The sequence below is a fragment of the Megalopta genalis genome, chromosome 11 (assembly GCF_051020955.1).
Source record: "Megalopta genalis isolate 19385.01 chromosome 11, iyMegGena1_principal, whole genome shotgun sequence".
Taxonomy (NCBI): domain Eukaryota; kingdom Metazoa; phylum Arthropoda; class Insecta; order Hymenoptera; family Halictidae; genus Megalopta; species Megalopta genalis.
The window spans coordinates 11971855-11998924 of NC_135023.1; the positions used below are offsets into that span (position 1 = coordinate 11971855).

The 27070-nt window shown below is 40.9% G+C and overlaps 1 protein-coding gene across 2 annotated transcripts; it reads left to right on the forward strand.

Moving 5' to 3' along the window:
- The first annotated feature begins 344 nt into the window (after positions 1 to 344).
- On the forward strand, positions 345 to 27048 carry Swip-1 (EF-hand domain-containing protein D2 homolog Swip-1). Of its 2 annotated transcripts, none has more exons than XM_033479765.2 (4): positions 345 to 767; positions 20319 to 20466; positions 23335 to 23430; positions 24539 to 27048. In XM_033479765.2, the coding sequence occupies exons 1-4, from the start codon at positions 598 to 600 to the stop codon at positions 24671 to 24673; spliced, it is 549 nt and encodes a 182-aa protein (XP_033335656.1). In that variant the 5' UTR covers positions 345 to 597; the 3' UTR covers positions 24674 to 27048. The 2 variants fall into 2 exon arrangements, with proteins under 2 accessions (XP_033335656.1, XP_033335655.1); XM_033479764.2 differs by having other exon boundaries at positions 347 to 767; positions 23335 to 23469.
- The last annotated feature ends 22 nt before the right edge of the window (positions 27049 to 27070 follow it).

The following is a 27070-nucleotide window of genomic DNA, read 5'->3' on the forward strand; positions in this document are numbered from 1 at the left end:
TTAATAATTTAAAATATTAAATTCTTCTGAAATATTAATTGAACTATTTGTACTCAAGGGTTCAAAAAACGCAAAAAATTTTAATACAACGCTATTTTTTTACCAAACCAGTAGAAAGATACAGTTGGAAAAATGAAAATTATTTTCGTAGTTCAATCACTTTTCCTCAAATGACTTTTCATCTTTATCTAGACTATTGATAAAATTCATTTCGTAAAATTAAGTATGTATATACAGATCGATAAAACTAGTGTGAAATGAATATTACCGGAGCGCCCACGCAAACCCCACTTTACTTCGCCCCTGGTTGGCATAGGTGTCCGCAGTGGTGGGGGTAGCTGGAGGTACATATCGTCAGTCCATGCTGGCTCACGGCGCCGGCCGGTTCGTATTCGCGTCGTTCTGTCGATCTTCGATTTGACAGTTATCAGAGTCCTTTTCGAGTCTTCTTTCGATATCTCGTGGGCAGATCGCGTCGAACCCTCTCCATTCGAGCGAACGTTGAAATACATCGCGGGCAACGTGTTCCGACGTGGTTCACTGCGCATGCAGATCACCTGAGAAACGTCGCAATACAGAATTTGGTCCAGTGATAAAATGCCGGCGGACGCGGAGCTCAGCAATCTGCTTAGCAGGCGGCAAAGGATCAACGACGAGCTGGAGGAAGGCAAGGAGGTGAAAAAGCAGTACAAATTCGTGAACGTTTACACGGAATTCCACGAGATGTCCCGCCGCGAGATCAAGCAGTACGAGCAGACCTTCAACAGGTGAGTCCGTTTCCTTTTCTCCCCGTTTCTTTACCTGCCCACGATTTTTTTGACTACCGGAAAACTGTTGTCCCGCGGTGTCGCGCAGCCATGAAAAGATCCGAGGGCCTATCTTTTCCTGTCCCGTGGGGACCATGGGTTCCCATAGAGAACCTTTGTGCGTACGAAACGACCGAATGTCATTGTTCCACCGGTACGTACGGTCGTGCACAATGGGCGCGAACTAGTTCGAATTTTAAACACTGCGATCTAATTTTAACGTCGTCAACTTTTCTTCAATACGATGTAGGTGTGCCATAATTTTTATCGATCTATCGATTGACCTGGTCTCAATTGTTCTCGCGTTCGAAACGTAATCGAAATCTGACGCTTTATTTTGATATGTATGTATTTAAGAAATTAATCGAGGTGCAACTTCACTCTTCAATTTTAATTCGATTCAATGAACTGCGTCACTTTTGCGACATTTTTGTGGTTAGTGGCGCGGCAAACAAAATGTTAAAAGATGCGTTCTCCTAAATAGTAATATCGCATCCCATGAGTTGTAATATATGCTACTGGGACTTATTATTAAAATATGTTGTCCAAGTTATTATTCTGAACAATTTATTTCTACAAATTATAATATATAATAAATATATAATCTATAATCTATAATATATATATATATATATATATATATATATATATATATATATATTATTATTATTATTATTATTATATTATTATTATTCAAATATGTTGTCCAAGTTATTATTCTGAACAATTTATTTCTACAAATTTAATACTATCTATAATATATAATAAATAAATAATCTATAATATATATATATATTGATATCGTGAGTATATCAATAACTAAAAGAGAGCGCCTATATTAAATTTGTAGAAATAAGTTGTTCAGAATAATAACTTGGACAGCATATTTTAATAACACATATACGCATATATATACCTTCTGATCTTATGTACAGTCAATGATAGTTTAATAGGGGTTCGCTAGATCGTTTTTTTTTTCTTTGAGCTTGTTCGTTAAAAAGACAAAGAATAGCGAGACCGGGAGGAGAAAAGTGAGAGTGAATCACGGGGCTGCGGTTATACGAGTCACGATTTTTCTTCTTATCCTACGTTTACGTTCGGCTTTATTTATCTGCCCGCTGGAAGATCGTGTTCCCATGAATAGATTGTTTTCGTTTTGCGTATTGGAGCACGCGAAATTAAACCATGACGAAACGGAGTAGATCGTATCTTATTACAATCATGTTGTTTCCAGATAATTATGTATATAATTGGTATTGTATTGCATTCGTGGAAATTACAACTGCCGGACGCAGTTGGAACCGTTTTACATGGCGGGAAATTGTATCGATTTCTTTGAAACTGATGGGAAAATAAATTTTGGAATAAAACTGAAACATGCTTTTTGCTGGTCCAGCGACTTAGGGGATCCTGATTATTTGCTGTAATTATTGAAAATTAAAATGTACATTAAGTTTCTATAATTACAATTATAATAACAATAATAATATTATATAATATATAATAATAATAATATAATATAATATATATAATATATGCTATAATATATAATAATAATAATAACAATATAATAACAATTATAATAATAATTACAATTACAATTATCTTGACATAATAGTGTTCTTATCAAATTATGAAATACTAACTGTTCGAGTAAAATCTTAGATAAGATAAGTGAAACTAGTAGAAAATTATCAGTACATAATTTGTAGCACAGTGTCTAATTAAATTGTATATTCAAATGGTATTGCAACTTTTCGCATGAATCAACTTTCTGAATCATTGCGGTATTAAAAGTTGTCCTTATTTACGAAACACATCATTTTTCCTACCGTAAAGTTTATTTCCAACGGAGATGAATGACGACCGCTGAGGTCATTGATTATACACTTTTACGATACCGCGGACTGATGACCGGAGTTGTATTAACTAAAAGTGAGTAACGCATTGGTAAACGTTACTAGCTCGATGAATCAACTTTACTATCTTATCATGGTCTACGCGCGGCGTTAATAGAACTACGGATTTTTATATACATATATCTATCGCGCGAAGATTCTTGAAAATTCACGTGCTTATTAAACAAATGTGCAATCCTACAAATTTCATTTCCGCTCTCGAGGCGTTTGTGAAACGCGCCTGAAAACTGTTTTATCATTTACGAAAACGATTTTCACGTCCGTATTCAACAAATTCTTAAAAATTGAAGTATTCGCCTACGTTCAACTTCCATGAAACTTTATATAAAATTTTATAGTTAATTTAGGTTCGAGTACAAAGATTAAAATTGTCGACACTGAGGTTTCTTCCCCAAAATTCTCGGTCCAGCAACAAAGAAACCATCGAATCGATTGCACCCAATTCCGTTCTTACACTGTTTCCATTTAACGCAGCCTAGAAGCAACAAATTCAATTTCTTTTTTCACGATCTCGCACGAATTATCTCGGTCGAAAAACTTATTCAATTTTAATTCCAAAGACGGTTCCCTTTTTTACGCGGTTTTTCCTAGAGCGTATCTGCCGTCTAAAAAATATTTCCCCGGTTTCCCAGCTTCGTTTCACGGCGGAGTCCCTTACGATCGCTCGTAACAGCCCGTCGAACAATAAATGTTACCCGGGAATGGTCCCTTAGGCCTACGAAACCGAAATCGGCCCTCGTAATCTCGGCGGCCGATCGTGTTTCCAGCGCGTATCAAACAAAACGAGTACAACGAAACGCTGGAAACCGAGTCTGTTGTCTTCGTGGTCATTCCTCTCCGCAGAGAACGGAGGAGAAAAAGAAGGAGCTGTTCACGAGGTGCTCTCGTCGCGGTTCCGTTTCCGCGACTCGACCGAAAATAGCATATTCGTGTTTCCGTCTTCTAGCCTCCGGTGGGTTTCGCAGTTATTTCGCGGGCACGTAGGCGCAGCTTTCGAGGATGGCCAAGTGGCTGTGGCGATCCACCCCGCCTTCTGGCTTGTCAAACCTGCTGTGTGCCCTGGCCGGCTCACTCCGAAATACCTGCAAGAAGAACAAGAACAAGAGAGACAAGCAGGACAGACTGGGGCCCCGAGGTCGTCCGCCCTGGTCCCCGATTCCGCCGCGGAGAACCATATCCTGCGGCCTTATCCTTGCGCCGCAAATTATGGGCCACGGCTGTCTAGAAGCTCCCAAAAATCGAGCAATTTGATTCTCACGTTTACTACATTATCCGGGGAAGAATCCTCGAAAGTTTCGAGTAGATCCGAGCAGAATTCGCCAAGTTCGAGGCGTTCCAGGCGTGTTCGACTCTCGAATGGTTGAACTTCGGCACGTTTTGTGCCCCAACTGCGATCGTTCCACAAATTCGAATTTTCGAGTAGGCCAATCTAAAGTTCAGATCGGATAGTCGACTGGGTCCACGAGCTTATTAACAGTCGTATTAACCCCGTGGCAGTATGATTTCTTTCGCAGCTACGTTGATCAGCATACTTCTTCGCTCCCTAATTGAACGGGATCGCTTTTGTTTCGCTTATAAGGTGTTTTTAGCAAAAATAATGTTCAATTCAAATTGTCAAAGGTGTCCTTGTTAAAACTAGTGTTCGATTAAAATTGTCAAAGGTGTCTTTGTCAAAAATAGTGTTCGATTAAAATTGTCAAAGGTGTCTTTGTCAAAACTGCTGTTCAATTAAAATTGTCAAAGGTGTCTTTGTCAAAACTGCTGTTCAATTAAAATTGTCAAAGGTGTTTTTGTCAAAACTGCTGTTCGATTAAAATTGTCAAAGGTGTCTTTTGTCAAAAAAATAGTGTTCAATTAAAATTGTCAAAGGTATCTTTGTCAAAACTAGTGTTCAATTAAGATTGTCAGAGGTGTCTTTGTCAAAACTATACTGTTCAATTAAAATTGTCAAAGGTGTCTTTGTCAAAAATAGGGTTCAATTAAAATGGTCAAAGATGTCTTTGTCAAAAAGAGGGTTCAATTAAAATGGTCAAAGATGTCTTTGTCAAAACTACTGTTCAATTAAAATCGTCAAAGGTGTCTTTGTCAAAACCACTGTTCAATTAAGATTGTCAAAGGTGCCTTTGTCAAAACTACTGTTCAATTAAAATTGTCAAAGGTGTCTTCGTTAAAGATAACGTTCGATTAAACTGATCGCAGACATTTTTGGTAAAAATAGTGTCGAAGTGGCCGATCCGAACAGATCTCCCATATCGTTTCAATCGAGGTTCCCCTGTAATTGAAAACGGAAAGTGGTTGTCCCAGTAGCATAACATTGAAACAATCTCGAGACGATCTCCCGAGAGAACCATTGTACCGGGGCAATTACTTCGGTGTTTTCCTTTCGTCTGAAATCGTCAGCGACCGTCCTTTGATCCGTAAATAGCAGATTACAGACGTTGCGCAGTAATTAATCGTTGTCATACGGCGTCGACTCCCTTTTAAGCCGGCGCGGATCGTTCGAACAGCGGGTACCTACGTAGTTGTAACGCCGAAACAATAAGGAAAACTGGTTTTTCTCGTGCGCAAGTCGGTTTCCTTTTACGTTCCGCGGGATGCTTCTGGATCGCGTGTCCGTAGAACGGCTAGAATTGAGAGACGTATTGTGTACTTAACGTGTCGCGCGTTTTGTATCGGGGCCCTTTCGAGGTACAGTGCTCGGTTTTGATTCCTTTTACTTCTTTCAGCTGTTATTACCGCTGATTGCCGTCATTGATCCCGGCAATTCGAGCTGTTGCAACTCTGCAATGTTACAACTACGCTCCGCGGGACTCGTGCGAATTCTCATTTCTGTGCTCGTTTCTACGGGAACTGAGATAAACAGAAAATTCCACGAACGGATTGAAAGATTTTCTCTGCTGAAAATGACATTAAAATTCATCCCCATTTAATATCGCAATTTTAATCTCATACATCAAGAATTCACATATGCAAAAGTACAATTGTTCTTATAATTTGCATCGTGTTCAACAACCGAAAGATGTCCGCGACACGTGTCGCTTTATCAAAAATTACCGAACTCGTGTTATTCTTTATTCTAACGCCCGCTCGAACGAAGAAATTCGTTCGATCGTTTCGTACGAATGATTTCGTATAATTTCAACGATTTTTAAATTGGGTTATAACCGAATCAACTGAATCACGTGGGGAAATTACGCTGGGAATTTCATTCAAAATCAGAGCTCGATCGATGGTTTTTGGCGGCAGTCCAATTAGGTGGACTGCGCGCAACTGCGCCCGTATTATTAGCGAATCGATCCAGAAATCGTCGAATAAGAATACACTTTTATTATGGGAAACGTACTAACGATGCTGTCCCACATAACAGCCGACCGACTAACAGCCATCGATTGCAAACGCGTCGTCGCAGCGCGTTAGCGTCGTCGCAGCCGATGATCAATGGATCCCCATAAATCGCGGGCCATCGTTGACCCACGGCGACACCGAATATCTCGACGAAACTATCTGTTCGTGTACAACTTTCGTGGGATAACGAATATCCTTGTCCGATGCCCGGCTCGTGAAACGTTGAAATCCCGGGAAAAGTGGGTAGCTAAGTTTCTCGGACAACAAGGACAGGCTCCTTGGGACTTTATCTTTCTGGCTGAGGTATCATCGGTCGGGCTCGGTGTACATGCTCGTGCTCGTGCTCGGGTATCCACGGTGAAACTCTCTTGCTACCAGATTTATTCGCTATCTGGTCGTCGATCGCATAAATAATTGAACGGGGCCCCGCTCCTCGTTATCAATCGGCTAGCATTAGGAGAGCCTGTGTTCTTCGGGGAAGTGGCTAGAGTTTCACTATCTGTTAAGGAGAGACATCGTTTACGGCTTCGTCGGGAAACTTATGCTCGCAGCGGATTCGAACTTACAGCGTGCAGAAGCTTTCGGAAAATACAGTAAATTCTTTCTAATTGACGCTCAGCTTCGTACCAAAAAAGGGGCGATTTGGGAAGAGGAGGTACGATTATTCCAGCCTTGTGGCTCGTTCTCGTAGTTGGTAGTAGTAGTAGTACAACTATAATCGTATCTCCTTTTCCAAATTGTCCATTTTTGTGCACAATCTGAGCGTCAACTAGGGAGAATTCACTGCAGTCGGTTTCTCTAGAATTTCTTCGTCGTACGGACGATTCTTGACCGACCGAAGCTAGAGTGAATTTTGTACACTTTCGTGTAAGGATAACAAGGACGTTGACATCGTTGAATACAAATTTTAGAAATATTCTATATGTAGTAGGTACGTAGATGATTTCTAGTGCTTCTTAGGGTTGAAAGAATTTGTAAAGAAACTCTGTTAGAGGTAGTCAAATCTTGAACGATCTTTGTACACTTTCGTCAATGAATCGTAAAGATCGCAAGGATATTAGCATTATCGAATACGAATTTTCAAAATATTTTGCTTAAATAGTCGACTTTTGGTGCTTCTCTGTGTTAGAACAATTTTTAAAGGAACTTTGCGGATAATCGAAGCCTGAATAATCTCTGTACGCTTTCGTCGATGAATCATAAGGATCGTATCGCATCATTGAACACGAATTTTCATAATATTTCGCTTAAGTAGTCGGTTTTGGGACTAGTAGGCTAGGTGGAAAACAGCGTGAACGTCGGACGAATTAACGAATACATTGGCCGTCAATTAGAACGAGGAGCTCGTTAAAATTCAACGAACAATTTAAGTCTACGGTAGAAAAACGTGCCATAAATATTTCACGCCCGCAGTCTATTAAGCGGCGTAATTAGGACGAGATTTAAGGTGACAATTGTTCGACTGCAGTTAATTGCGCTGTAATGCGTAGAGAAAGCTCGGTTTAGTGCTATTTTTAACGGAACAGCGCTGAAAGACGCCTTTCCAAATTGTTGTTTAAAATTGTTTTCTTGTCTCTCGATTGAGACCCAAATCGATTAAATTCACGACACAAAAAGTAGCAGAACGTGATAAAATAATATATAACATGCAGTTTAAATTCTCCCTAATTGCCCATTTTTGGGCACAATCTGAGCGTTAATTAGGAAAAATTTACTGTACATTGCTTTCCAAAATAATATATATAATAAATATAATAAGTATATAATATATATAAATATAATAAGTATATATAAAATTATTAATAAGATTGAGTTAGTAGAAATGAGCCTGTACAAGAAAAGATCGGTGAAAATATTGTTAATAATTAGCGCGACAACGAGAAACGTTGCGAAAATGGATGCATTTTTCTATCTCGCAAAATCGAGAGCGTAATAATTACGGATGTTGGTTTGTTGGCTCGCTTCAGGTGGAAATAATTAATCGCGAAACGATAGCCTGCAGTAAAATCAATGTTCCGATAACCGACTAAACGCTTATCACGCTCGAACGACTATAAATACGCGTGGCTTTTGTATGGTGGTTAGACGATATAGGTTCGCTGACATTTGATAGTGGCCGTATAGTTTGTCGCCTGATACTGGATGCGTCAACGTAGGCTGCGGTTATCTGTCGGTCACTTCCTGCTTCGGCGCAGGTCTTACCTCGACGAACTTTCCCAAATTTTTAATTGTCATATTCGTGTTTACGGTGTCCCGGATTTTCAATCGACAACAGAATACCGCATCTCCGGTTTTCGAAATGAAATTATTTCGAGCCTCTGAACGCGACGATCTTTCGATTAAACGAAAATAAATCGCTATTAAACCGCACATCTCTTTGTTACTAATAATTATTAATAATTAGACAGCTGCTCTTTGTGCGGAGTAATAATTCTGTGCATCGGTTGCAAGAAACAAGAGAATCGCGTAAGAATAGATTTCTTCTGTTTATAATTTTAATATCTTTAATTTCTATTTTTAATTTGCAACCAAATTCGCGAATCTTCTTGCTACGTTTACTTTTGTGCTTCGTCCATTTGTTTCGGTAATTTTGGTCAATTTAATTAGGCGAAGATATTGGAACGGAAGAATTTATTGAAAAATTTCAATGAAATCTCAGAGATCGAGTATCGGCGTTCGAGTCGGATCCGTCGAGAAAATTCGAGTATCGATTGATTTTACCAACGGCCTGGGAAACTCTGGCGTGAGCGAACGATCGAGGAAACGGCAGCGGTATCAGCGAGCAACGAGTTAACTCGTCCTGCCTATTTAGCAGATTTAATGGCGGAAGCGATCTATTGTTGCATATCGTTTCTATTACACTTCCATATTGCTTGATCGCGTTAACGGCCGGCCACACAGTATAGCGTGTACCGTACGTACGCGCCACGTAGAATGGCTCGTTAGAATGGCCAATGTATAGATTTTACACGTGAGAAGAATTTATTGCGACACGTTCACCGTGCCGGTATCGGTCACGATTTGTCTCTCTCCCCCATTGCTCGCGAACTTACCGTGAAAGGAGGAAAAGATAATGCCGCGAAAAAATTAGTTTAAAAGCGGCGGCCGCCTTTTACGCGCGCAGAAAAACGAAAACGAGCAACGCCTCTCGAGGTGAACAACATGCTATGCCGTGACTTTTTGCACGCCGACTGCGAGGTGTCTTTAGTTGACGGAAAAACTTGGTCCCATTCGATTCGACTCGTTACGAACCGGCCGAGAACGTCGGTTCGTAAAAATTTGGAGAACGATCGGTTTCGTACTCGATCCGGTTATCTTTGAAGCAACTTCTCCTTTTTCTACGCTATTTTATCTTCTGTTTTTATTAGCGAACAATGTTTCCCTTCCGGGTCAGATACGAGTTGTGTATTTATTAAACCCGAGTGGGTCTAATTGTAATTACTTTCTAATTGCTTTCACTTCTTATTCTGCTCTTATTCGATAAGGTAAACGTTTCCTTTTATTTTTTATTTTGATAAGCAAAAAAGTTCAACGGTGTCGCAGTCGTTTTACTTTGGCTTCTCTGGAAGTCACGAATTTTTATTGAAAGTTAATATTTTATTTCGGTTTCAAGGTATTGCCTGACGTCGGCGAAAATATTGTATCAACGATTTTGAAAATGGAAATACTTTAAATATGCGCTATAGCACTTGAATAATCACTAGGAACACGTATTTTTCTGCATTCTAAATCCTCCCTAAATCGGTAAGCCGATTATCAAGTCGCGAGGCTCGACTAATCGAATCTCCTCTTCCCAAAGTGTCCATTTTCGTTTGCAAGCTGAAGGAAAATTAGCGAGAATTTACTGTATTTTGCAAAAAGTGCGGTAGAATATTCTAAGAATTTTCTAACGAACCGAGCGAACGATCGCGTAATGCCGATCCTATTTTATTGATTTGAATAAGAGAACATTCACCGCCCCGCTCGAACAACAACCGATATCTTGACATATTTTTACGACGACCACATTTTGCAAACAGCGCGAGATAACGTTCAAAGAATTCCCCGTTAATCGAATAAATATTGATCCCGCTCCGATTGCCGCGTTTTAGAAAAATTCGATCGAATGTTGCCCAACGCACGTGTTTTTTTATCCAGATGAACGCACGATGGAAACGCAACCGTTCCGACATTAACCCGTGCAGGATTAAAATATTGCATGCTGTTAAATAAGGAGTCGGGTGCACTCGCCTCGCCGGGGCTTATAATTAGAAGTCTGCGGTGTTAATATATTCCCCCGGCGTGAACGAGGCAAGTGTTACAGACCCCCCTTGACAAACAGTTACACGTCTGCACCTGCCGGAGACTTTTTTGTTCACCGTGGGGGACAGGCAGGGTTTCCCGAATTTCCTGCGGCGCGTGGCCTCCCGAGAAACCGGAAGTCATCGGGAGCACGCGTGGCGCCAATCCGTTCTCGCGCGATCCAACGCTTTGATTCGCACGCGTGCACCCGCTCCGATCCGCTCTCCGCGTGTGATTCACGGTCGGATTTCGTCGCGTTGCAAGTTGCACGCTGCGACCGACCGATTCGCTCGATGAATCTTCAAAAGAAACGCGTGATTGAATCATGCCCGGCCCGGATCCTCTCGATTGCTCTCGATCTATCGAAGTGTACGCAGAAGCTGAGGACGCCGCTTTGATTGCGCCTAATTCCTTGACGCGCGCAATTGAACCGTGAACTGCATAATTGCAGGAATGTCTCTTGTTCCAGTCCAAAACGGTTGGAATACTTCATTAACCGATTTCGCCGATTTTATCGTTTTCGGAGCGGGCGCGTTTTTTTAGGTATTTGGTTCTCTCGAATATTTAGAACGTTGCTTTGTAATCGTGTTTAAAAACTTATCGATGTATTCTGTGCAATTCTTGACCCATGAATGTGCGAAAAGATGCGCAGTATCAAATAAGAAAAATAAAGAAAATAAGTAAATTAAACAAGAAAAAATTGTTTCGAACAAAACTAAGAAAAATTGAGAAAATTACTTTACGTATATCTAAAAAAACGTTCGTCGAGGTAGCAAATTTTTGCGCAATTCCTGACTCACGAATTTGCATGACGATCCTCGGTCGAGCAACGCGGAGATTCCTCATCCGTCGACTATTATCTAAAACATCGAATGCAAATAGACAGGAAATCGTGTTTAAAAAATTATCGATATATTCTGTGCAATTCTTGACCCATGAATGTGCGTAAAGGTGCGCAGTATCAAATAAGAAAAATAAAGAAAATAAGTAAATCAAACAAGAAAAAATTGTTTCGAACAAAACTAAGAAAAATTGAGAAAATTACTTTACGTATATCTAAAAAAACGTTCGTCGAGGTAGCAAGTTTTTGCGCAATTCTTGACTCAAGAATTTGCATGGCGATCCTCGGTCGAGCAACGCGGAGATTCCTCATCCGTCGACTATTATCTAAAACATCGAATGCAAATAAACAGGAAATCGTGTTTAAAAAATTATCGATATATTCTGTGCAATTCTTGACCCATGAATGTGCGAAAAGATGCGCAGTATCAAATAAGAAAAATAAAGAAAATAAGTAAATTAAACAAGAAAAAATTGTTTCGAACAAAACTAAGAAAAATTAAGAAAATTACTTTACGTATATCTAAAAAAGCGTTCGTCGAGGTAGCAAGTTTTTGCGCAATTCCTGACTCACGAATTTGCATGGCGATCCTCGGTCGAGCAACGCGGAGATTCCTCATCCGTCGACTGTTATCTAAAACATCGAATGCAAATAACCAGGAAAGTGATTCGCACAAGAAAAAAAAGAATACGCACGAGCCGTCTACTAAAATAGCGGATTCATTGACCAAAATTTGCGAAGCCGCGAGGAATGAAAGTTGCGAAAGAAACGAGTTCCTTTAGTCATCGGAGTCGTCCGGCGGATCGATAGAAAATATTCTCACGTCGTCGACCAGTTATCGAATGAATTTGCCTGACGCTTATATATTCGGAACGCGTGATACCCGCGAATAGTTCTGAAATAACGGTCTGCATGTCGTTATGCGACGACTACGCCAAACTGGCAGCCGCATTCTGGCCGAACTCATTTCTTTCAACGCGATCGGGGGAATCGATGGTCGGGTTTGTTCCGCGGTGCAGAGAAAGTGAAACAAACGAAACGTTTTTCTCGAAACTCCTCCGGGAGCCCGGATTTCGGTGCATTTATCTTGGAAAGCCTCGTGAAACAAATTCGTCGTAAAGATAAAAAATCTACGCCAGTCTTCTCTCTAATTATTGCAGAATTTTGTCGAGGCTGTTCCCTGGCATCTTCCCGGAATTTTCAGCGACAGATTTTTGCGAACCTAGTTTCACCGATCGGCAGAAATATCCTCGTTGCAAGGATTAAATTAATCCGTAATTTTCTGTAACGATGACTTAGGTTACTTAGATTAGACGACTTATTCCTTTAAAAACAAATCACGGTAAATTCTCACTAATTGACGCTCAGCTTGGAAACAAAAATGGACGATTTGGGAAGAGGAAATACGATTATTGCAGCCTCGCGACTCGTGATTTTATAGTCGTTGATAATCGGTAATTATAAAAACGAGCTGCAATGCTCGAATAATGCTCTTCCCAAACTGTCCATTTTTGTGCACAATCCGAGCGTCGATTCGGGAGCATTTACCGTACTCGTCGAACATAACTCGGTTATTTCCTGATGCGGTCATAGTTTCGTAACAGTGACTGCTTTAAAAAAAAAGTAGAGGATTTGTCCGCCAAGTCACGGCTTCCTCAAGGTAGATCCCCGACGTGACCGGTAACGCGAGTTGACTCTAATCGGGCCAGGTAATTCCAAGACGTGTCGGGGGTGGCAGAGACGGGTGTCGTTATCGCAAAATCAATTCTCGCATTATGCGGCCGCGATATACGTTCACCGTCGTTTTCCAAGACTAGCTCGCGCAGGAACTGGGTCAAGGTGGGTGCCGGTACTTCTCTTGGCTGATACCTTCCTCTCGCCCTTCCACCCATTCTTACACCGAGATCGATGCGATGGAGATTCTCCTTTTGTATTCGGGAGCACGTCATCGCAGCCGCGGCCCGATTGCACTGTTCGCCGTCACTTTTGCCGGGCTCCCGGCGCGACTGAAGTCAGCTTTCCAGCTTCGGCTATGCTCGCACTATGATCGCCTTGCCTTCAATTTATAACGTTGCGACTTGAATTTTGTTTTTCGAGATGATAGCCCGACTAATTTGCTGGACGAGAAAATTTGGCCGATTTTTTGGCCGAAATTTGGCCGAAAATTTTCGCCGATGAGAAAGTTTGTTCGGAAAGTGCATTCGATTGGAATGACGATACAGTAAATTCTCCCTAATTGACGCTCATCGCGAGTCGTAAGGATTGTAAGGATAATTAAATTAATTATAAATTAATTCAGGATTACACGAGTATCATGACGGATGAAACGAGCCCCGCCGGTATTATTTGATCTTTAACGTAGACTTGACCTTTCGGCATCGTCGAATGCAAATTACAATTAAAATTACATGAATTACATGTTACAAATGACGATCGAACAGTTCGATCGAGCTAAGAATACGCTGTCCAAGCACTGTCATCGACCCATCATTCAACAGCGTGTCTATGTCACCTGCGACGTGCACGTGTGAGAAATCAATTAAGCGGTGAACGTTGAAAGATTGTAACGCAACGCGCGGTTAACGTGAAAATCGATCGTTTAAATAATGCATGGGCAACGATTTCCATTTACCATGCGTCCGTAGACACGGATTCGCCGGCGCAGAGTGCAAGAATCATTCGAAGGTCGAGGTTACACGTTTATGAGCACGGTCAAGCCCGAGCTGATCAATAAGAGCGGGAGAGGACTATAGATATATGTATGTACGCGTTTCTACGGCGCTACTCGTATCTCCCCCGCGTGTCTGTCGAACGAGAGAGACAGTCGTGTCCGCGATTTCACGGATCGTTTGAATAATCAGTCGATGAGAGAACGTGCTCTCGTCACAGCCATTTTCTTTTCATTATCATAATATGGCTGATTGAATTCTTCCTTCCGATTATACGCTGTCTACTCCGCTCACTCGAAGCTTCATTTATTTCAACGTCGGCAGACTACTGCTACTTTTTTTTCATACTTACTTATTTTTTTTATACTCCTGTTATTTTTTTTTTGTTATACTTCTGCTATTTTTCTTTAGTTTTACTTTTTGTTTTACAGATCTGATACTTTTCTATACATATTTGCAATTTTTATATATTTTTGCTATCCTTCTGTACTTCTGCTATATTTTTATACTTCTGCTATTTTTTTGTTATATTTTTGCTATCTTTTTGTTATACTTATGCTATTTTTCTGTGGTTATACTATTTTTTTACAGGAGTGATACCTTTCTATACATATTTGCAATTTTTACATATTTTTGCTATTCTTCTGTACTTCTACTATTTTTGTTATACCTCTGTTATTTTTTTGTTATATTTTTGCTATTTTTTTTATATATTTCTGCTATTTTTTTGTGGTTATACTATTTTTTTACAGGACTGATACTTTTCTATACACATTTGCAATTTTTACATATTTTTGCTGTCCTTCTATACTTCTGCTATTTTTGCTATACCTCTGCTATATTTTTTGTTATGTTTCCGCTACTTTTTTATTATACTTCTGCTATTTCTTTTGTTATACTTCTGCTATTTCTCTGTAGTTCCACAATTTTTTTTACAATTCTGATACTTTTCTATTTTTACATATCTCGCCGCTAATCGACGGAGCGTTTTGATTTCGTGGTCGAGTAAAAGGCGTTTCACAATCTTCCGAGAACGAATTTCCAAGTTGTGCTTCCCACTCAGGAATACACGTACCACCGAAACACTGTTCACGATTCTACGTGGCCGGATTATCGAGCAGGGAAAAGAGAGAGGACGGATGATGTATGTTTGTATGCATACGTATGTATGCGTACGAGTCAGAATTCTCATAGCACCGAAAATTCATCCGAGCAAATCCCGAATTCAGGATCACGAGTATCATGACGGATGAAACGAGCCCCGCCGGTATTACTTGATCTTTAACGTAGACTTGACCTTTCGGTCTTTTATATCGCTCTTGCCGCCTCTTAGGCTGTCTCGCGGCGGAAAGCGACGACGATAAAACCGTGCCCGACAACTCTGTATCTACTACCTACGGTTCAAAAGTCATCGCGAACTTTGTTTTTAATTAAATCCTCGAGAAAAGGCGCGCGGACACCGAAACACGCTCGAGCATTCGTTGCAAGTCTGCAGTTTTGCGAAAAAAGTTCGAACATCGAGAACGGAATTAGACAGCTGATCTTCGCGCAAAATAATAATTTTATAATTATATTATATATACATGGATATATTATAAAATTATAAAATAAATTATATACATTATAAAAAATTATAAAATAAATTATATGTATTATAAAATAATAAAATAAATTATATATATTGTATAATTATAAAATTATTATTATATATATAATAATTATATTATAATTATATTAAAATAATTATATATATATTATATTAATAATTATATTATAATTATTATATATAATTATATATATATTATATTAATAATTATATTATAATTATTATATATAATTATATATATATTATATTAATAATTATATTATAATTATTATTATTATATATAATAATTTTATAACTATATAATTTCGGTTATGTATTTCTCCGAATATGATCCGCAGAAATCTTGCGAACAGAAACTGCTCGAACGTCGCAAACGGGAACGGGCTGCGGATTTTTTCGCGATGTAGAAACTGTGTGCGACGGTTGCAACATGCACGTGCAACACGCGCGGCCATTCTTCTTCTTAATAATTATAATGAGCCGATTGCGAGAGTTTTCCGACGTATCGCGCTCGATCCGATCACTTTCGTCGGAGACGCATCGGATCTGCGTTTCATAACGAGCAGAAAAAAAATGTGGTCCGCCGCGTCTCCTCGGTCGTTATTTAAATACAAGAAACGCCGTCAGTCAGTTCGCCGGGTATCCGCAACTTTCGAACGCCGCTTTCGTCCCCAGAAACCATTCTTTCCCGTGTAATCCTCGCTTGCGCGAATTAAATGATAATCGTATACAATTACCCCGGGGCGTCGCAGTTCGCGGGGAAAGGAGCGATTGGAAAAATAGCGGTGGAAAATTCTGGGAACCAGGGAACTGTTAATCATCGTGAATTCCCTGTTCGCGGAACCTATCATCAGGGTTACACAATGATACGCGTGCCACATGCGCCGCGATATCGTTCGTCATTTTATTCGTCATCTTATCGCTGATTTCTCGAGAGACATCGAGCAGCACTCTCGTCTCCGAAAAAAAAGAAAATCGAGCCGCCGAGTTCGTCACTCCTATCGCGACACACCTTCGCGAACTATGATTTCTCTTGCGATAAGATAGTAGTCGCGCAGTCGACGACTTCTGCGCATCGAATAAAAATTATGCTAAAATCGATCGAAATCGACGGGAGCTTTGTATCACACGCTCGGCGATTTGTTTTCCGTAAAGTTCGCCTTTTATCGCGCGCGCGAGCGCATAATTATTTTCAAAAAACTGGGTCAACGATGGCCCATTAGCCTCTTTCGTTAGTTTCGATCGGAACCTCTTGTCTTTCTATCGGGTGTGAACGTATTATAGAAAATATAAATAGTGGATCAACATTCACAGTCTGATTGTCGAACCGCGTTCGATGGCGCGGCGAAACGATCGGAAACGTCTGAAACACCTCTGTGGCAGAATGAACGACCGTACCACCGATTTCTGCAATAGAATCTGCGAAAACGTTCGCGGTAGCCCCATGGAAGGATCCGCGGTTGCACGCGAACAACACAGCGGACGATTATTCTCTCTCGTTAAAATCCATCCTGCCCTCGTGAAACGCGATTCCTGCGGGGCGAGTCGGGTTTCGAATCGATCCCCCCAACGAAAGTGTTCCGCGCTGCTATTTAATCACGTAACTCGTTATTTTAATTGGAGCGTAACATAATTAGATCGGAAGACGTCTACCGGCGCGGGGTGAGAGGGGGATGGAGGAGGAGGGACGTGAGAACGAAATCGGCGCGACGCGGGCGGCTCGCTCGATTTCGAAAGTCCCGTGGAGAATGTGTCAGCGGTGACTGCAAGCCGGAAGCTCGTGAAATCGACTTTCCGTGTACACGATTCCGATAACCTAGACGGTTTTCCACAGGATGGTTACACCGGTGTAACTCTCGATCCAATAGCGCGCATCGGCCGAGACGAGATCGAGCCGCGCGGAATTCCTCCTCGATTCACTGGCCACTGATTATATCGCCACCGACGTGGAAATCTCGCGCAGCATTGTGGCCTGGATCGACACCTATCGTACCGTTTTCATCCCGAATCCATTTCCATCGTGCCGGACGCACGATGCATCGTAATTGTGTCCGGCGCAAGGGGGATGTTGCGAGGGTGCGTCGGTTAACACGTTCGGTGCCGCGTCGCTCGCGTTTGGGTGACGCTGATTTTTCTGATTAGTTTTCAGAATTAATTTTTATTGCGATAGATTCGGGCAAACTGAATCTAACTAGAATGTTTGGAATGCGAAAGAGATCGAATATCGTCCGCTGTGATCATTTTTTACTTTCTAGTTTCCGTTCCATTGGTTAAATTACTTCGATTTTGTGGGGAACTTTTGGGGGTGAGTTTCGGCACATAACGTGTTAAATTGTAAAATAATTTGACCACGTATATAGTAAGATATTCGAGCACTTTTAATAAGCAGTATCGTTCACATGATCGATATTTAGCTATACATATAAGGTGATCCATAATTATGTTAACACGCGGGAGAGGGTGATTCTTGAGGTCATTTGAAGTAACTTTTTCCTCGGCGAAAATGCAATCCGCGTCTTTAGAGAAAGAGAAAAGAAAGAAAAGAAAATATTGTGATAAAGATATATAAAGAAATATTATGATATAAGATAATATATAAGATATAAGATAATATATAAGATATAAGATAATATATAAGATATAAGATAATATATAAGATATAAAATAATATATAAGATATAAGATAATATACAGGGTGTCCCACAATTATTTTAACAGCCGAAAATGAGGGGTAGCTGAGGTCATTTGAAGTAACTTTTTCCTTTGCGAAAATGCAATCCGCGGCTTTGTTTACGAGTTATTAACGAAAAACACTGGCCAATGAGAGGTGACGGTGCGAGAGAGAGAGTCCGCGAGAGAGTACGCAGCACGAGGCTTTGACAGATGGTCGGGACGAACTCGAGCCACGTTCGAAGTATTGAACAAATCACGAAGCGAGAACTTTCCGGATTTTTTTTTTACTACGTAACAGTGATATTTTGAAGAAAAACGCTATTCACCTTTACTTTAGAATGTCTGAAGAATATTTACTAATTTTTCGGACCCGAAATAATAAGTAATTTAACCGTGACGGCCGTTTTAATTTTCTAGTGTGCATGACACCTCGTGTGTAACATATGAAATTTTTAAGCAAGGTGTACAGTGAAGATTAACAAAGTACGTAAATGATATTTTACGTTAATGGTATTTTATTTAAATAATTCCGTGTCCGAACATAGTTCAACGAATGATTCGCAAAGCTAATTTAATAAATAATAATCGTGTTAAAGGATGTAAGGGATATGTTTGTTAGAGAAATATGAAGAATATTATCAACAAGAAACTCACCCATTTAGTTGTAAAATCCACTTCATGCACGGAAATGTGTGCAGGAGGATAGTGCATTGACCTCGTACAATGTATGATGAACTGCACAGCTGATCTGTATCCGACGGCGACGAACAGAAGGATATCTCCAGGCAGGCAATTTCAACGTTTACTTTCACTGCATTATCACTAAACACTGATCACTTATCAATAATATTTATGGACCAACTTTCCTGGGTTAATATGTATGGCCCTGAAAAGAGCCGATTGTTTTATGCGACGCGTTCGAAGTTCATATCGTTAAGAACACATACCGCGTTGACGGGATAAACTGCGGAAGACTAGCACGATGGCTGACAATGTTCGCGTTCGATGGAAAACAGTTGAAATTCGCTCGTAGGAGAACGAAACACAGTCGGCCATCGTGCCAGTCTTCTGCAGTTCATCTCGACAACGCGGTACATACGTGTCGTTAACAGTGAGAACTTCGAACGCGTCGCATAAAACAATCGGCTCTTTTCAGGGCTATACATATTAACCCAGGAAAGTTGGTCCATAAATATTATTGATAAGTGATCAGTGTTTAGTGATAATGCAGTGAAAGTAAACGTTGAAATTGCCTGCCTGGAGATATCCTTCTGTTCGTCGCCGTCGGATACAGATCAGCTGTGCAGTTCATCATACATTGTACGAGGTCAATGCACTATCCTCCTGCACACATTTCCGTGCATGAAGTGGATTTTACAACTAAATGGGTGAGTTTCTTGTTGATAATATTCTTCATATTTCTCTAACAAACATATCCCTTACATCCTTTAACACGATTATTATTTATTAAATTAGCTTTGCGAATCATTCGTTGAACTATGTTCGGACACGGAATTATTTAAATAAAATACCATTAACGTAAAATATCATTTACGTACTTTGTTAATCTTCACTGTACACCTTGCTTAAAAATTTCATATGTTACACACGAGGTGTCATGCACACTAGAAAATTAAAACGGCCGTCACGGTTAAATTACTTATTATTTCGGGTCCGAAAAATTAGTAAATATTCTTCAGATATTCTAAAGTAAAGGTGAACAGCGTTTTTCTTCAAAATATCACTGTTACGTAGTAAAAAAAAAATCCGGAAAGTTCTCGCTTCGTGATTTGTTCAATACTTCGAACGTGGCTCGAGTCCGTCCCGACCATCTGTCAAAGCCTCGTGCTGCGTACTCTCTCGCGGACTCTCTCTCTCGCACCGTCACCTCTCATTGGCCAGTGTTTTTCGTTAATAACTCGTAAACAAAGCCGCGGATCGCATTTTCGCAAAGGAAAAAGTTACTTCAAATGACCTCAGCTACCCCTCATTTTCGGCTGTTAAAATAATTGTGGGACACCCTGTATAAGATATATAAGATAAAAGAAATATTATGTGATATATTTGAAAAATTATCGCATCCATGATAAGAAGGAATTCTGATTAAAATGATTAACGAGGAAGAGATCTAGTTAAAAAACATTGGTTAAACGATCGAATAATAATTGTTATTCGCAGGTTCGACGATGGCCACGATGGATTCCTGGACCTGTCGGAGCTGAAACGCATGATGGAGGTTTTGGGGGCACCGCAGACCCATCTCGGCCTGAAGTCGATGATACAGGAAGTGGACGAGGACGGCGATGGACGGATTTCCTTCCGCGAGGTTCGCGATTTTACCGATTACCAGTCATTTTCGCGAACCGACCGCCCCCGTACGCTTTGTTGTTGACAAAATAAGCAGGAAAGGATCTGTATTGTTCACGCAACTGTTCCATTTCGCCGGAAATCGCCGGCACAATGAGCACTTTCCTACGTTCGTTGCGGCTACCCCTGGACGGATAGCGTTTAATGGCCGCCGCGCGCGGGTCCGTCCCGTTCCATTTCACTTTCTACCACGGAAATCGTTTCGTTCTCTGACCGTTTTAGCGGTTTCATCACCGCGAATTAACCGCCCAGTTCGCGGGGAAGTTTGCGTTCGCTTTATTCGCGTTCTGCTCGATCCGCATTGCGCAATTACGAATTACCGGTGAAATTGCTGTCGTCGACTTCGAAAGACCTGTTGTTCGAGGAACTTCGAGAAAGTCCTTCGTAGTCGTTCGTATTAGAAATCATGCTTCCGATCATGATGTTTCCGGGACCGTGGAGCGACCCGGCGAAGGGGCTAAAGGTTTATTACTTTTTGGAATTCTCAAGCATCGAGAGCACGGTGCCACGGCACCCTCGTAAAAATAGCGCACCCCATGTGGTGTTCACTGTGAATCTCGCATGTCGTTCGACCATGGCTACTGTTTACATGGCCTGTGCCACGTTCGTGGGGGTCTATGGTGTTCTATTTTAACGTGGCACCGCGCAAACCAGCCGAAACTGACCCTAAAATACATTTTCGAAGGGGGCGAGAAGTATGGCTCGCTCTGAAATTCCAGATTTCGGGCGTCTTCTTCGATGTCGGCCCTTTAACCCTTCGCAGTCGATGCTATTTGAATTCGAAATCCAAAACGTGTTCTCCGATGCATTTGCGAGCAAGGTGAATAACAGGTCGAATAATAAAACTAAGAGGACATTTAAATTATCTTCAACTTTTATTACGATTTTTAAAAGAGAAAAGATATCTTCAACTAATTAGTACGCATAATGATCCGCGGTCTAATCGTAAATAAAAGACGACCAGCGTGTTCGAGGAGAGATCATAAAAGGATTTTCATTAGCTTCTTCGTCGTTTTTAATGCAACAATTGCTTCTCTTTATCGTTCGATTTTCCTTTGATCGCATTGCGACACGCGTTCGCTGCGGACCGTGAATAAAAATCGAACGAGCACATGATCGTCGGATCGGACGATGATCTTTTGTGTGCACGCGGTAATTAAATCGCGGCATAAATAATGGGAATCAGGGGGGAGAAGCTGAGCATGGCGCCTTAGCTAACTTTCGCTGGAAACGCGGCGGATAAATCGCGAATGCAAGGACACGCTCCGCGCATCGAAGGAAAGTCCACGATGCGAATGCATCGCTGCCCGGTGCATTCCTACGTGACTTTTCGTGGTTCGAAAACAAAGCGTTCGATCTGCATGCATGCGATCCACGCCGCCACCGGTTCCGTAGATCGCGCGACGTGATTCACCGTGACGACGCTGAACCCGGTGTACAGTGACCACCGTTGTGTTTCACCTTCCTCTTACTTTATTAGTCACCGTCCTGGCGATATAGATCGCTGTGCCAGCGGATCGATTGTCCTTCGTCGCCGAGCTGTACAGCCTCCTCGAGAAACGTTTTCGTCAAATCATTGCTGCCCGGTTGTGAAACTGGCCAGCTAATTATCTTTCAGATTAGACGCTCTAGCTGTGGCTGATCCATTAGACAGCGGATTTTATGTATTTATCAGAAAAGCGAGAAGGTGCAATTCAAAACGATGAAAGAGTTGAGACAAGCGAAAAATATCAATAGGCTAGTTTCAGCCGATTAGAATTATTAACGAAGGAATGAAATGTACAGGATATCCCGAAAATGTCTCGAAATCCAGAAATAGGGGGTTCCTGAGGTCATTTGAAGAAACTTTTTCCTTAGCGAAAATGCAATCCGCGGCTTCGTTTACGAGTTATTGACGAAAAACGCCGACCAATGAGAGGCGAGCTCGACTGACGCGAGGCGGCCCAGCCAACGAAGCCCAGTTCCGCTCATTGGCCCGGCCGTTTCGCGTCAGCCGAGCTCGGCTCTTATTGGTCGGTGTTTTTCGTTAATAACTCGTAAACGAAGCTGCAGATTGCATTTTCGCTAAGAAAAAAGCTACTTCAAATGACCTCAGGAACCCCTATTTCTGGATCGCGAGACATTTATAGGACACCCTGTATATCTGACCCAATCTCTTGCAATTGCTGGAAGAGATTTTTATTCTGCATGAAGATCCGCGGTCTACTAATCGTAGATCCAATTCAGAACCGCATGGCCCCTATTTTTGCTTGCAAAAAAATTCCGTGAAAACGTTACTGCTGGTTGTACATAGTCGGCTAACTTTTTTAGACGATCGTTAGACGCGATCGAAAAGGATCCCATCCGGAACCGGGGTCAGAACCTGCACTTTTCTTGGGAAATAGTTTCACATGAATCATCGCTGTTTATTAAATCCGGCCAGCTAAGTTGCTTCGATCGCAGACGCTCCAGACCTAATCTAGAGTTAATTTAGAGCTAATGCGCAACCAATACAGACCCGGAGGGCATCCGTTTCTCACAGAAGTCGTAAAATTCCCATAAAAGAATTCGAGGACATTAGGATTTCCATAAAATCGCCACAGCTGATTGGGCGCAGTTAATTTTCCTTCGAGTCGTAAAGAAGCCATTAGCGGCGCGCAGCCGCGAGCGAAAAGAATGGGCTAGAAAAACGGGAGAATTCTATGAACGAGGCGATCAGATATCGCGAAACCGGAAGTGGAGGAACGGTGGTCGCTGACCGGCCTTCCCATTGAGAATCGTGCGGGAAAACCGAGTCGTTTCGACACGTATATCGGTGAACATGTACGATTTCTGGCTTGTGTTGCAGTTTCTGTTGATCTACCGTAAGGCGCGTGCCGGCGAGTTAGAACAGGATTCTGGATTAGGCCAGCTGGCCCGGCTCACAGAAGTCGACGTGGACGAGGTGGGTGTCACGGGCGCTAAACACTTCTTCGAGGCCAAGGTATTTAAAAGTTCCCATTATCCGGCATTGCTGCGGAGAGAAACTTGACAGAAGAAACTCGCCGAGAGTTTTAAAAATGATCCATTATTGTTATCGGAAGACTCCTTCGAAAGGCTTTAAAGTGTTTCGGAGAATAAAATTTCTGTTTATCGCGTCTCGAAACTTTCCTTGGCTAGAAAGGCAAATCGAAACGGTCGTTAATCTCGATCAAAGTTCGAGTTTCGCCGTGGAAACACCAAAATACAGTGACCCAAAAATTTCTTCCGCGGCGACCGAGGTACCTTTCAGACCGAATCGCTTCTGGATTCGGATATAAGAGGATTTCAATTCCTAAATTATGTTTCCCCGGGCGCGCGATCGCGAGCAGATGCGTCATTACGGTTTTACGAGCCCGCGGTTGCATAATAGAAGCGGCAGCTGCATCGGTGCACGAATGTTTTTTCTAAGAGGCGCCTGTGACGCGCGTGTACATATGTATATGTATTTATTTATTTATTCATGTGTATTCATCGCGTACGTATGAATGAAGAGAACACGGTAAAAAAAGAATCACGTAAATACAATAGCTAAGAAGAATAGATTAACCGCTTCTTCGTTGCTTATCTTCGTTGTTGAAGATGCAGCGTCTGCATTGTGAATTGTTGGGGCAAATTGGCAAACGAAAGTCGATAGAAAAAAAAACTGGAAAGAAAACACATGGTTGAGAAAAAAACCGGGAACAATTAACGTCCGAAGAATTGCATAAATTTTAAAATAGGATCCATGTATTCGAACGCGTATAGAAGACGCACCGATGCACTTGTTGCATCGAAAGCTCGTCGCAAGCAGCGACCAGTGAAATAGAAAAAAAACGAAAGAAGAAGATGCAGCGGCGATGATGCGCGCGGCTCGCGGAGCGTGTTAATGAAATTGTGAACGAGTGAAACTATGAATGACTTGGTTCTAATAGCGTGTAGTAGATGCAGGACTCGCGAAAGCGTATCCACGCCAATTAATGGTTTCCTGCGCGCGACGCGATTCACGGTTTCTGTCTATTATTATATTTCTCTTCGTTTTTTTTTTTTCGTAGATCGAGCAATTACGGAAGGCGAGCAAATTCGAAGACGAGATCCGCATGGAACAAGAGGAACGGAAGCGCGAGGAGGAGGACAAGGCGGCGAGGCGAGCGCAATTCAGGCAGAAAGCTGCACTGTTCGGCAATTGAAAGGGAAAACCGAGTCGAAAGTGGCGAATCGGCCGGCTACCATAATGGAATTACAAACGATTGCCTTGGATTATAATCGGTTCACCTGTTTTGTACGCGACACGACCGTTCGAATGTTGCCGCAGCGACTCACAAGATCGTGCGACACACGGCTCTAATAATTGTAATCGGACTGCGGGGGTTCATGCGAAAATCGAAATTGTTCGGGCGTAATTTGGAAAGGCGGAAGCCGAAATTAATTTCTTTGGCTTTAAAAATGCACTTTCTAAAAGCGCACGAAACTCTCTGGTAATCGTTAGATCTTTATGCAAATGTTAGAATTTTATTAAATGTCCGAGTGCATTGAGTTTTAGATAATTTAGATAATGCGTGAAATTCGCAGTCCAGTAAATGACTATAACACGCCGGATCGTGAAAGCCTGAACAATGATGACCGCACCACGGCAAGTCGTGAAAGCCTCAATAATGATGACTGTAATGACTGTATCACGCCGGGTCGTGCAAGCCTTAAATTTTTATCGAGTTACGGCTACTATTACAGTTGGTCAAACAGCCTTCAGCTTTTCCTTTAACGTTTGTTGCCTAACAATAAAATAATTCTCATAAACAAGAAGCTACACTAATGACGGAAATATGTTAAAGCAGATGTAGAAAAAAAAGGCGGTGTACCGTAGCTTTAGAATTCAATTCAACGAAGCAGAACTTATTTTCATAATCGCAAATCATAAAAAGATCTTCGATCAACTCGATATTATTTATTGACAATTCAATGACTACTTTACTGTACTTTCAATATTGTTATATTACGTGGAGGAACGGCCAAATTGTTATTACAGAAACTCTGTAAGGCTGCTAAGATATTAAGTTTAATATCAATATTTAAAAGAAAGTACTACGGAAGAATGATAGAAATAATAAAGAAAGTAAATAGATGTCACAACAAAACAATTTTTACTCTGAATTATTGTTTCCACTGCACGTAAATAAACTTGTGAGTCGCTGTTGCATACGTATACTAATCCCCATTGCGATTGCGCATCGTTAAAGCGTGGACGTTTGATTGACAACAGAAAGTTTATAATTGTTTCGAAATTCGGGAGATATTTTATCGTATTTTCAACAACGCGTCACGTTCTTAGCAGAGGAGTGATACTAATATCAATCTTTAGGAAGTTTATTAATTAGAGAGCACTTGAAGTTAAATGACCGATAGCGTAACACCACTTGAACGTGTTTTAATATTATGAAACATTTTGAAAAATTTCTGAGATTATGTTGAATCGTTGAAAGTATTGTTTACGAATGCGCAAAAGGAAGCTGTCTTTTTATATTTAAAATAGGAATCGGTCAATCTCGTTGTCCATTTTCGATGAAACAATTGGCGATCGATAAGCGTTCTTTTTTTTTTAGTGTTATAAGTGTTTGATACTAGATTTTTTCGATGGCCTTCGAATAGGTTTCAACACACGACTGATGTTCGCATGAGTACAATTATTAATGTATATGTGTGTATATTCTTTTACGATTTGAACTTAGAGGGAGAACAACGTTTAACGCACCTGTTTGGTCGAGATCGTTTTAGTCGAATCGCTTGATGATTCTATTATTCTGGAAAAATAATTATAGTTGAAGCCTTTGCAACGTACAATAATTTTTTAAACATGTTAGCTTAGTTAACGTTTGTATAATTAAGATTTTAAGCAAAGTTAGAGGAGTCGTGGCTCTTACCAAACGTTTACATTGAAACTGTAATAGTGCATCGGAGAAAAGGGGGAGAAGTATATTTATATACATTTTTTCGTGGCGAAGCATTGTCTTAGTACATATAACAACTAGACAGTAGATCTTATGCATTTGTGGCATGTGTAAATATTAGAACACAGTGGAACAAGAAATTCGCATATAATGAACGAAGTTCTGATTTTACTCTCAGTATGCTTCTCTATTCCCTAATTATTGAAATCAACATTTCTTTGACTCCGTGAGTTAGTATATAGAGTTGAAAAAAATGCATACACATCCGCAATCTACCAATAAGCAGTCCTGTATATCGATAGTGTCGTGTATTTGTATTAATTTAAAATAGCTGAATGAATCGAGGTAAAAAAAAAACAATTTATAATTATTTTTATACGTATGAAGTTAGTAAAGCCACGTGTGTTGTTGTAAACTGTACATATACATGATTCAAAGAGCCGCAAATGTGTCTCGGATACACTTGTAAAATTATACACTGTAAATAAATTTGTTTAATTCAGTTTCTCTTAACATGTTTTCGTTACACAGATAAGGCAAGGTCACCGTAGTGTTGTATCGATATTGTGATATGAAAGTACTGCAAATTAATGTAAAATAAAGAACTGCTTTAAAGAAAACCAATAGCTATTTGATGTCATC

What these genes read in the sequence shown, in the direction of transcription:
- Swip-1 (XM_033479764.2), top strand. Translation starts at nt 598, where the DNA reads ATGCCGGCGGACGCGGAGCTCAGCAATCTGCTTAGCAGGCGGCAAAGG. An exon ending in TACGAGCAGACCTTCAACAG is followed by an intron (nt 768 to 20,318) that starts GTGAGTCCGTTT and finishes TGTTATTCGCAG; the next exon opens with GTTCGACGATGGCCACGATG. An exon ending in GACGGATTTCCTTCCGCGAG is followed by an intron (nt 20,467 to 23,334) that starts GTTCGCGATTTT and finishes CTTGTGTTGCAG; the next exon opens with TTTCTGTTGATCTACCGTAA.